Raw genomic sequence first — 12,822 nt, forward strand, 5'->3', positions numbered from 1 at the left:
TAAAAATACAAAAAATTAGCTGGGCATGGTGGTGCATGCCTGTAATCCCAGCTACTCTGGAGGCTGAGGCAGGAGAATGGCATGAACCTGGGAGGCGAAGGTTGCCGTGAGCCAAGATTGTGCCACTGTACTCCAGCCTGGACAACAGAGCGAGACTCTTGTCTCAAAAAAAAAAAAAAGAAAGAAAGAAAAAAAGAAAACGAAAACAAGGCACTATTCTATAAATACCAAGACCCTGCCTCGAAAGAGGACTTTTCCAACTGCATCCACTCACATCTTGGTTTTTATACCTAAATTATAAAATGAGTTTAATGTTTATCTCAGTGACACAGTTTTATTAGTAGATAGGGAATTGTGATGTTGGATCGAGGTATCCGGAAGACGAAAGATGTCAGAGCCCTCAGCCTCTGTGGCAGGATTTTGCTTTATGGGTTTGATTTCTGGGATGGTGATTTTGAGATCTTGCAACCCCATAGGTTTATGGGGAGCTTGGAGATTTCATAAGAAGGATGTGAGTATAGCATGCCCCAGTCCTTCAAGAAACCATGGGCTGGGCGTAGTGGCTCATGCCTGTAATCCCAGCACTTTGGGAGGCTGAGGCAGGCGGATCACCTGAGGTCAGGAGTTCAAGACCATCCTGGCCAACATGGTGAAACCCCGGCTTTACTAAAAATACAAAAATTAGCCAGTGGTGGTGGCACACATCTGTAATCCCAGCTACTTGGGAGGCTGAGGCAGGAGACTAGCTGGAACCCGGGACGCAGAGGTTGCAGTGAGCCGAGACTGCACCATTGCACTCCAACCTGGGCAACACAACAAGACTGTGTCTCCCAAAAACAAAAAAGAATTATTGCTGGAATGACATTAAAAAAAAAATAGGCTGGGTGTGGTGGCTCATGCATGTAATCCCAGCATTTTGGGAGGCCTAGGCAGGCAGGTTGCTTTGGGCTGGGAGTTCGAGATCAGACTGGGCAACATAGCAAGACCCCAATTCTATAAAACCACAGTAATTAACCAGACATGGTGGTGCACACCTGTAGTCCCAGCTACTCAGAAGGCTGAAGTGGGAGGATCTCATGAGCCCAGGAGTTCAAGATTGCGGTGAGCTATGATTGCATCATTGCACTGCAGCCTGTTTGACAGAGCAAGAACCCATCTCAAGATAATAAACAATAATAATAATAAATAGAGATGGATTTAAAATATTTGCATTGAAACCCAAAGCTGTTTTCAGGGGGTGAAAAAGGAACATTCTAACGATACAGAACGCTATGGCAAAGTACCAAGCATTGCAGGTCTTTGCTGCTTCATCTTCTGCCCCTACCTGGGCTCTTTCCTCCAGGTTTGATGTCCAGCTCTCTCTTTTTTGTTTTGTTTTGAGATGGTAAATTGCTCTGTCACCCAGGCTGGAGTGCAGTGGCATGATCTCGGCTCACTGCAACCTCCGCCTCCCGGGTTCAAGCAATTCTCCAGACTCAGCCTCCCGAGTAGCTGAGATTAAAGGCACCCACCCCTACTCCCAGCTAAATTTTGTATTTTTTGTAGAGACAGGTTTTACCATGTTGACCAGGCTGGTCTCGAACTCCTGACCTCAGGCGATCCACCCATCCACCCGCCTTGGCCTCCCAAAGTGCTGGGATTACAGGCGTGAGCCATTGCGCCCAGACCCAGCTCTCTCCTTCCATCGGTCTTTGTCTTTCTTTGTCTCTGCCTTGGTTCTGCTGAGCTGCTTCCTGTACCTCGCTGGCCTCTCTTCATGTCTCTTTTCTCCCTGCTCCAATCCCTCCACGGTCCGACCAGGTCTGCCCAGCACGACTGGCGATGGGAGGCTGTGCCTTGCTTTGCCTTCCTGCGTACCATTCTCGGCGTGCTCCCTTTGCAAATCGGTCAGCTCAGGTGACTGAGATGTTCTGAGGATCTTGGTGCTCTCAGACTGACTGTCTCTGCCAGCCACTGCTCCCTGGGATCTTCTCTGCACCGTGCGTGTCTCAGTCATGATGCTGTGTGCTTCCTCCTGTAGCGGACGCCCCAGGTGTGATCCCCGGGATTGTGGGGGCCGTCGTGGTCGCCGTGGCCGGAGCCATCTCTAGCTTCATTGCTTACCAGAAAAAGAAGCTGTGCTTCAAAGCGAACGGTAAGGCTCGCTCCGCTGGTGCCACTCCTTCATGCCTTGCTGACTGGAAAACTGTGCTTTCTTTAAAAGGCAGAAACCACATTCAGGCTGGCACGAAACAGGTGCCCAGTGGCTGGTGGTCCGTGAAACCGCTCAAACTGTGGAGTCGGACCTTCTGGCTTTGATTCCAGGGCTGTCCTGCCTTGTGTTTCGTTGTGTGAAAGTTCACAAGTTCCTCACTGCTGCAGTGCTTGGGTTTGTTATGTCTACAAAGTGGGAAATGGTTGGTACATACGCTGAGGAATTGTTGCGGGGGCTAGAGACAGTCCTGCAGGAAAGCCTCCACAAGTTTCCCTGCAGAGAGCAAAGGTGGAAGACACTTAGCTCTGATGATTCCTGCCTTGTTATTTATAATCAGTGTCATCATTAGGAGGAGAGCCGTGACGAGGGGGCTGCCACGGTCCTTTCTTCACCCAGGAGAGTTAAGTTAAAACCCAGCACAAGGCCGGACACAGTGGCTCACAGCTGTAATCCCAGCACTTTGGGAAGCCAAGACGGGTAGATCATGAAGTCAGGAGATCGAGACCATCCTGGCTAACATGGTGAAACCCCATCTCTACTAAAAATACAAAAAATTAGCCGGGCGTGGTGGCGGCGCCTGTAGTCCCAGCTACTCGGGAGGCTGAGGCAGGAGTATGGCATGAACCCAGGAGGCAGAGCTTGCAGTGAGCCGAGATTGCGCCACTGCACTCCAGCCTGGGCGACAGAGCGAGACTCCATCTCAAAAAACAAAACAAAAACCAGCACTGCAGATTCCCTTTCTGTTAGTACTGAAAACCTACAAGCACCCAGGACCTGGGAAGTTTCTTGGGTCGGGACTAAAATTTACAGGGGAATTAGGAGGAGCACGTACTCACCATTGCAGTCCTCCTAGGCCAGTCAGCAGGCTCTTTGGGATCTCGTATTCAAAAGTCCCTAAATCATTTAGGATCCGCCGTGAAGTTGGGAAGTAAACCCTGCTATTTGGAACACAGCTAACGTGCATGCATCACTGGGCAGTTGTATTTAGCTCTGGCCTCCCTCTTGCATGACCAAGCAGTGTGGTTTGCAGGGATCTCATCGACCAGGAACAGCTACTCTTATTTTTTATCTTTTTTCTTGAGGCAGAGTTTTGCTTTGTTGCCCAGGCTGGAGTGCAGTGGCGCAATCTCGGCTCACTGCGTCCTCCAGCCCCCCAGGTTCAAGCGATTCTCCTGCCTCAGCCTCCTGAGTAGCTGGGATTATAGGCGCCCACCACCACACCCGGCTAATTTTTGTATTTTTAGTAGAGACCGGGTCTCACCATGTTGGCCGGGCTGGTCTCCAACTCCTGAACTCAAGTGATCCATCCGCCTCAGCCTTCCAAAGTGCTGGGATTACAGGTGTGAGGCACCGCACCCGGCCAACAACTACTGTTTTATGGAGGAGCCCCTGGGGTCCTTCACGCCTCTGGGTGTCTGAACGTCTCACTCTACTTAGATCTTAAGTCCTGACTCATTCTTGGTCACTGATGTCATCCTCCCAAAGCACTGCTTCCTGAAGATTTCAGGGAGATTCCTAGAACATTTGAATAGATGCTGGTATGGACAAAGTTAGACCGTAGGGGTGGAGTTTCCCCATAATCTCCCATCATTCCAGCATTTGACATCCACAGACATTATTTAGAGTGTAAAATGGAGAGTCCTAAACAGCTTTCAGGTCTCCAGACTTTAAATGAGCTGCTGGTATTGATATCCCATTCTTGCTGTGGGGTTTTGGGCAGTGTGTGGAAGACAGTTGCCTCCTACCTGGTGGGTGGACTAGTGGGAATGGTGTTTGTTTGTTTGTTTGTTTATTTATTGAGATGAAGTCTCAGTCTGTCACCCAGGCTGGAATGCAATGGCTCCATTTCGGCTCACTGCAACCTCCACCTCCCGGGTTCTCCCACCTCAGCCTCCCGAGTAGCTGGGATTACAGTTGCACACCACCACGCACGGCTAATTTTTGTTTTTTTAGTAGAGAGAGTTTCATTATGTTGGTCAGGCTGGTCTCAAACTCCTGACCTTGGGTGATCCGCCCGCCATGACCCTCCAAAGTGCTGGGATTGCAGGCATGAGCCATCGTGCCCAGCTGGTGTTTGGCTGATTGAATGGCGGTGTTGAGCGGGGCCCAAATGGACAGATTACCACCTTCAAGGAGATGTGCCTATAAGAGACCTACAATTAGAACCACGTTGGAAAAAAGCAAACGGCAAGACATTCTTCTCGCCTCTTGCTGCTTCTAGAAGTAACAGAGAGGTTAAAACAATAGGGACACAATGGAAGGGAATTTGTGTTTCCTTTTCAATGGCATTTCTTTTTCTTTTCTGAAACTGTTCAACTCACAACATAATATTCAACCAGAAGGTAAGAAAGGCTTGTTTGCCAGAACAGGATGTGTAATATTCTAGATCTTTTATTTTAAACTCTCGGTTTTTTTTTTTTTTTTTTGAGACGGAGTGTCACTCTGTCACCCCGAGTGGAATGCAGTGGCGCAATCTCGGCTCACTGCAACCTCTGCCTCCTGGGTTCAAGCAATTCTCCTGCCTCAGCCTCCCAAGTAGGTGGAATTACAGGTGTGCATCACCACACCCGGCTAATTTTTGTATTTTTAGTAGAGACGGGGTTTCACCATGTTGAACACACTGGTCTCGAACTCCTGACCTCAGGTGATCCCCCCACTTTGGCCTCCCAAAGTGCTGGGATAATAGGCATGAGTCAAAGCACCCAGCCTCTAGCTCTTTTTTAGAATCTCAGATAATTGTTGAACACTTTCGCATTAAACTACAAAATCTCTGATTGATGATTCTCTGAAAATCTTTGGGTCAACCCAAATTGGATTCATGAGTTACAAAGGATATTTATTACCTTGTGTGTGCAGTCTTAGGAACTTTTGGGATCTTGTAATGCTATTTCATATTCACATCCTGTATTAGTCTGTTTTCACACTGCTATGAAGAACTGCCTAAGACTGGGTAATTCATGAAGGAAAGAGGTTTAATTGATTCACAGTTCAGCATGGGCAGGGAGGCCTCAGGAATCTTACAATCATGGCAGAAGGGGACGCAATGCACCATCCCATTGTCATGAGAACAGCATGGGGGAACCTCCGCCATGATTCAGTGACCCCCACCTGGTCTCTCTCTTGACACGTGGGTATTATGGGAATTACAATTCAAGATGAGATTTGGGTGGAGACCTAGAGCCTCACCATAGCACATCCCAAGACGCACAAACTTGGGAAAGCACCCAGGAGGCTTCATGGGCTTGATTTTGTCAAAAATTTGGAAATAGAGTTGGGAAAAGGAAAAACAGTATTTCCTCTGCCTTATCCACGCCCCCACCCCTGGGTCTTGGTCTTGGGTGGGAGCATTATCCTCATTTATTGCAGGAGATGGGGCAGGCATGAACAATGAAAGCTCTCACTGAGTAGAAACAATTTTCCTAGATTTTTCAAGAACAAAAGCAAATGTGTCCCGGCCTGGTGGCCCACACGTGTAATCCCAGCACTTTGGGAGTCCGAGGAAAGAGGATTGCATGAGCCCAGGAGTTCAAGATCAGCTTGGGCAACATAGCAAAACCTCGTCTCTACAAAAAATGTAAAACATTAGCTGGGCGTGCTTGCCTACGCCTGTGGTCCCAACTACTCTGGAGGCTGAGGCATGAGGATTGCTTGAGCCCAGGAATTGGAGGCTGCAGTAAGCCATGATTGTACCACTGCACTCCAGCCTGGACGACAGACAGAGACCCTGTCTCTAGATATAAAAATAACTTTTTTTTTTTTTTTTTTTGAGACGGAGTCTCTCCGTGTCACCCAGGCTGGAAGTGCAATGGCGCGATCTCAGCTCACTGCAGCCTCTGCCTCCCGGGTTCAAGCGACTCTCCTGCCTCAGCCTCCCGAGCACCTGGGACTACAGGTGCGTGCCACCATGCCCAGCTAATTTTTCGTATTTTTAGTAGAGACAGGGTTTCACCGTGTTAGCCAGGATGGTCTTGATCTCCTGACGTCATGATCTGCCTGCCTTGGCCTCCCAAAGTGCTGGGATTATAGGCGTGAGCCACTGTGCCCGGCCCCCAAAATAATTTTTTTTAAGAAAGCATCCTTTCTGAAGAATTGGCTCGAGGGAGTCCAAGATTCACTTTGTACTACTGAGATGCTAGGGTAATTTTCTTCTAATATTTTCCATAAGTCTTTTATTCTGATGCCAAATTAACAGAAGGTCCAACTTGCAATTCCTGGTTTGCTTTCTAGTTGTCCAGGGATTGATATTCTTGGCCTTTTGTAAATGCACAAATCAAAGGACTAAACAGAAAATAAATAAAGCATGATAAGAGAAGCAAGAGATGGTGAAACCCCATCTTTACTAAAAATACAAAAATTAGCTGTGCCTGGTTGTGGGTGCCTGTAATCCCAGCCACTTGGGAGGCTGAGGCAGTGAATTGCTTGAACCTGGGAGGCGAAGGTTGCCGTGAGCCAAGATTGTGCCACTGTACTCCAGCCTGGACAACAGAGCGAGACTCTTGTCTCAAAAAAAAAAAAAAGAAAGAAAGAAAAAAAGAAAACGAAAACAAGGCACTATTCTATAAATACCAAGACCCTGCCTCGAAAGAGGACTTTTCCAACTGCATCCACTCACATCTTGGTTTTTATACCTAAATTATAAAATGAGTTTAATGTTTATCTCAGTGACACAGTTTTATTAGTAGATAGGGAATTGTGATGTTGGATCGAGGTATCCGGAAGACGAAAGATGTCAGAGCCCTCAGCCTCTGTGGCAGGATTTTGCTTTATGGGTTTGATTTCTGGGATGGTGATTTTGAGATCTTGCAACCCCATAGGTTTATGGGGAGCTTGGAGATTTCATAAGAAGGATGTGAGTATAGCATGCCCCAGTCCTTCAAGAAACCATGGGCTGGGCGTAGTGGCTCATGCCTGTAATCCCAGCACTTTGGGAGGCTGAGGCAGGCGGATCACCTGAGGTCAGGAGTTCAAGACCATCCTGGCCAACATGGTGAAACCCCGGCTTTACTAAAAATACAAAAATTAGCCAGGCATGGTGGCGCACACATGTAATCCCAGATGCTTGGGAGACTGAGGCAGGAGAATCGCTTGAACCTGGGAGGCAGAGGTTGCAGTGAGCCAAGATCGAGCCACTGCACTCCAACCTGGGGACAAGAGTGAGACTTTATCTCCGAAAAAGAAAAGAAAAGAAACCATGCCCAATTTTGGGGATACCGTTACAGACTCATTTTCCAGGACTGTGTCATTGCATTGAAATTTGCGGTGTTTGTTAAATTTACATTAAAATTAGTCCCAGGCAAGTGGGTAGACATAGGTGAGTCTTCTGCATCTTTCCAACAAGGAGATGCCGTCATCAAATCCCGTAGCTTGATATAGATTTATCGAGAAGCTTTGCAGTGTTATGTTTTGGGGCTCACGGATTAGAAACTCCTTGTGGAATCAGACGGCTCTGTCTGTTATATGTTGGTTCAAAGCTAACTGCGGTTTATGCCATTAAAAGTAATAGCAACATAGCAAGACCTCGTGTCTACAAAAAATGTAAAAAAAAAAAAAAAAAAAAAAAATTAGCTGAGTGTGGTGGCTCTCAGCTAATCTTTTACCTTTTTTTTTTGTAGAGACACAGTCTTGCTATGTTGCCATTACTTTTAATGGCAAAAACCACAATTACTTTTGCACCAGCCTCCCTTCCTCCCTTCCTACAGATTTGAGTTTGTGGCGCTTGGGTTTCTCCTGGTTTTTGTCCACATGATATGAAGGGGCCTGTTATACCTGATATAAATGATGAATTGATGGGTGCTGACGAGTTGATGGGTGCAGCACACCAACATGGCACAAGTATACATATGTAACAAACCTGCACGCTATGCACATGTACCCTAGAACTTAAAGTATAATAAAAAAAAAAAAAAAAAAAAAAAAAAAAAGCTGCTTCTCTCATGCACTCGGCGTCTGTGACTTTGCATCTGGGTGTGTTGGCTTCACGGAGGACCTGGCTCAGACCACTAACCGCACGGAGCCTGACCGCTTCCCACAGAGCCCAGCTTCCGTGGTTGGCACGGGGTGTTAAGGATGCCTTCCTTTGGGTGCGGTGGCTGGTCCTAACGCTGTGATTACCAGGGTCCTGGGCTCACAGTGGCTTTCCTGAGGCTTTGGCAAGATAGGCTATTGGCTCTCCCTGCCTCCTTCTTTCTCTTCTTCTCTGCCTTTGTTCCTTCCCTCCTCCTTTCTTTCCCCCTCCCTCCTTTTCTCTCTTCCTTCCCTGCTTTTCTCTTTCTTCCTTTGCCCTCAATTCTCCCTCTTTCTTTTCATTCTTTTTTGAACTCTCCCTCTTTCTTCCTCCCTCCCTTCCTTCCATCCCTCCTTCTTTTCCTCCTTTTTTCCTTTTTCTCCCTTTTCTCTATCTCTCCCTTTCTTCCTTCGCTTTTCTTCTTATGTACCTTTTTTTCTCTCTCCCTTCTTTCTTTCCTTCCATCCCTCCCTCCTTCTTTCCTTTTTCTCCCTCCATCCTTCCTTTTTTCTCCCTCCATCCCTTCCTCCTTTCCTTCCTTCCTTTCTTTTTTCTTCTCTCTATTCTTCCTCTCTTCATCCATCTCTCCTTTTCTTACATGCCTCTTTCCTCCTCTCTCCCTTCCCCCCTCCTTTTCATCCTTCCTTCCTTTCCTCCCTCCCTCATTTCCCTCCTCCCTGCTTCACTTCTTCCTCCCTCCTTTCCTCCCTCTCTCCATACCTCCCCCTTTCCTTTTTTCCAACCTCCTTCCCTCCTTGTCCCTTCCCTCTCTTTCTGCCTTCCTCCCTTCCTTTCCCCCATCCCTCCTTCCTTCCTCCCTCCTGCCCTCCCTGTTCCCTGCCTCCCTCCCTGCCTTCCTCTGTCTCTCCCTTCCTCCACTCCTTAATTTTGGTTTCTGCTTCCCACTCTCACACTTTGAGCCTCTTTTCCCGTTACCTCCTTGCTCAGAGCAGCTCTTTCTAACACCTCCCTGCTGCTGGGGGCCCCAGCGCACAGCAAAAGCAGACCTAGCACCAGTTTACTTTTTTTTATTATTATTTTTTTGTCTCTTTCAACCTTCCATTTCAGATGAGCTGAAGACCTAGGGGTGAGCAGAGAACCCAGCCCAGGCCTGCGGAGCATCCTGACCGTAATCGTTTTATCTGCTAAGATGCAGCCTTAAAGCAAACCCTTCCATCTGCCACTCCCCTCACCCCGCTGGCAAATTCCCACCACAATGGGATTCTCACTCACATGATAGATTCTCTGCCTTCAATTCCATATGCTTTTGCCTTTCTTGATGCACAGAAGCTCATTATAGCAAATCATATTTCTGCACAAGAGCTTCAGAAGTCCAAGCTTCACTTGGACTCGGGAAGGGGAACATCACACACTGGGCTTATCATGGGGATGGGGGAGGGGGGAGGGATTGCATTGGGGAGTTATACCTGATATAAATGATGAATTGATGGGTGCTGACGAGTTGATGGGTGCAGCACACCAACATGGCACAAGTATACATATGTAACAAACCTGCACGTTATGCACATGTACCCTAGAACTTAAAGTATAATAAAAAAAAAAAAAAAAAAAAAGAGCTTCAGAAAATGAAGAGAAGTACAGATATGTTCTTTTAAACGTAAATGTAACAGGGCAGTGACTTCCATGTTTTAATGAGTTTTGTCCCCAAGTCCATCCCTGCCAAGGGAACAAACTGGGACCCGGGGTGGCCAGCCCTTGACTTGCATTTCTCACTGCACTTCCTATGAAGCGGTTCTTAACTCTTTCTGTGATCAGTGTTCCAAACAGGTGCACATCTTGGTTCCTAGAAAAACAAAATTCATATGTTGAGGAATCACCCAGACATCTCCTGATCTTCACACTCTAAGGCCTGTTGGGAATTGCTGGGTGGTCAGGTCCCTATTCACATGTCTGAGCATAGAGCCTCTCCGGGCGTCGTCTTCAGATTCTCCCATGTGCCTGAAACACACATTGTACCTGGATTTTCCTTCCGTTTCGGAAGTCCACTGACTTGTTCTTCAGCGTAATCGATTCTAACTTTTTCTTTCTTTTACTTCTCTTATTTCTTTTTTTCTTTCTTTCCATTTTTTCTTTCTTCTTTTCCTTCTATTTATTTTACTTTTCTTCTTTGTTAGATGTTATTTCTTTTTCTTTTTTTACTTTTCTTCTTTTTTCATTTTTCTTTTATTTCTTTTTCGAGATGAAGTCTCACTCTGTTGCCCAGGCTGCTGTGCAGTGGTGCAGTCTTGGCTCACTGCAACCTCCACCTCCTGGGTTCAAGCAATTCTCCTGCCTCAGCCTCCTGAGTAGCTGGGACTATAGGCACACACCACTACACCCAGCTAATTTTTGTATTTTTAGTAGAGACAGGGTTTCTCCATGTTGGCCAAGCTGGTCTCGAACTTCTGACCTCAGGTTATCTGCCTGCCTCAGCCTCCCAAAGTGCTGGGATTTACAGGCATGAGCCACTGTGCCTGGCCCTTTTTCTTTTTTCTTATTCCTTTTACTTTTTTTGTTTCTTGTTTCTTATTTCCTTTTCTTTTTCTCTTATTTCTTTTTTCTTATTTGTTTTCCTTTTTGCATTTTCTTTTTTTATCTTACTTTACTTATTTTTCTTTTTTTACTTTTATTCTCCATTTTTCTTCATTCTTTTCCTCTTGTTTCTTTGACTTTTCTGATTTCTTTTTTTTTTCTTCTTATTTTCCTCTTTTTTCATATTCCTTTTGCTTTTTTCTTATTTTACTTTTCTTATTTGCCCTCTTGTGGAAATGAGGCACAGCCTCCCTTATGGTTTAGCCGTAGTTCTAGCTGAGCATGGATGGTTTGATCCTCCTGTGTTGGGGCACTGTATGGTGTGAGGGCACAAAACCCTGACCCATATGGGTCTGGTCACCTCACAGAGGTCACCTTTACAGCCCCCCACTCTTTGAAGGATGTGTCCCAAGGTGTCTCAAGTCTGATGCAATGAAAGCTGCCCCCCAATGACCACAGGACTGAGTCCAAAATGTCCTGTGTGTTTCCCAAAGTGTCTGTCCTAACACCACTTAAAGATTAGCCACTGCTAGACAGCGATCCTCAGGTATATGGTCTCAGGATTGGTCCCAAGTGCATGGTGTGTGTGTGTATAAATATATATTCACAAAGCATATTACTTTTATACCCATTAAAGGCATATTACTTTGCTTAATGGTTCTAATAGCTAAAAATGATTTCTAACCTGAAAGAAACGCACCACGAATTGTTTGAAGTTGACTTGTCAGATGGGGCGTGCTTGGTCTAAGTTTTGACAGGAAGGGTACGTGGGTGGGGGTGTACGGAGCATCTCATGAGACCAGTTCTCCTGAGAGGTCTGTGATATTGGAACTGTTGCCCCAGATGAACTTTGCCCTTGTGAGACTTTATTCTTTTCAGTTGACTTTTTCCCTCTTTAAAACTTGCCAGCTTTTATGTAGTGTTTTATAAAATTACAGGAATAAAAAGAATATCTTTTATGCTTTTTAACCAGTGAGGGGGGAAGGAGAAATTATTTGTCCTCTGAAATGAATGCACATTTTCAATTTCTAGCCAGGACAGTTGGCTGCAAAATGCACCCGTGTTGACAACTTGCCACCAGCAGAACAAATGACATTTGTGCTGAACATTTTCAGATTGTTTCAAATGTTTTCCTCTTTGGGGGTTTTTCCTCTCTTTCTTTTTCTTAAATCATAGAACTTTGGCCTCTTTATGTGGGAGTCATTTAGTGGTTAGGGAAGAACGGCTGAAACCATGAGTTCGTGTAGTATAAACTGGCGAGGCTGCCTCTGCTGCTGTCGTTAAAAGTTACGCTGCTGGCTCGGCACGGTGGTTCACACCTGTAATCCCAGCACTTTGGGAGGCCGAGGCGGGCAGATCACGAGGTCAGGAGATTGAGACCATCCTGGCAAACACGGTGAAACCCCGTCTCTACTAAAAATACAAAAAATTAGCCGGGCGTGGTGGCGGCGCCTGTAGTTCCAGCTACTTGGGAGGCCGACGCAGGAGAATGGCGTGAACCCTGGAGGCGGAGGTTGCAGTGAGCTGAGATCACGTCACTGCATTCCAGCCTGAGTGGCACAGCGAGACTCTATCTCAAAAAAAAAAAAGAAAAGAAAAGTTACACTGCTGCACCATACAAACGTGTCCCTTTATGAAGGCATTCGAAACACAGATGGGGCCATTTTACAAATAGTACGGTCTTTGTGAGTGGGAAACGCATGGCCACAGATTCGATGAGCTGCTTCTGCCGCTTCCCTTTGTGTTGAAAACGTGGGTGTTCCTTCACACCAACACTGGAAAGAAATAAATACCTATAGATCTGTGCATCTCTTATGCGTTTCCAATTCTGTTGGCTTATGCTGTGCGTCGGAAAAGAAGCGACACTGACAACATTTGGGGAGATGACCCTGTTTACATTGTGGCATGTTTGAAACATTTTTTAATAGAAATTTGGGAATAAGAGGGCCGGGCACTGTGGCTTAGGCCTGTAATCCCAGCACTTTGGGAGGCTGAGGCTGGCGGATCACGAGGTCAGGAGATTGAGACCATCCTGGCTAACACAGTGAAACCCCATCTCTATTAAAAATACAAAAAATTAGCTGGGCATGGT

General features: G+C 46.4%; 1 protein-coding gene across 1 annotated transcript in view; it reads left to right on the plus strand.

Annotated features, from left to right (window-relative positions):
• The window catches only part of CD99 (CD99 molecule), a 39,925-nt gene that overhangs the window by 21,762 nt on the left and 5,341 nt on the right, over nucleotides 1–12,822 (plus strand). The window contains exon 8 of the mRNA XM_011934294.1: nucleotides 2,021–2,134. Within this exon, the coding sequence (XP_011789684.1) occupies nucleotides 2,021–2,134 (114 nt within the window). The remainder of the gene's footprint in view (nucleotides 1–2,020; nucleotides 2,135–12,822) is intronic.

The sequence above is a fragment of the Colobus angolensis genome, unplaced genomic scaffold, assembly GCF_000951035.1.
Source record: "Colobus angolensis palliatus isolate OR3802 unplaced genomic scaffold, Cang.pa_1.0 Scaffold133, whole genome shotgun sequence".
Classification (NCBI taxonomy): domain Eukaryota; kingdom Metazoa; phylum Chordata; class Mammalia; order Primates; family Cercopithecidae; genus Colobus; species Colobus angolensis.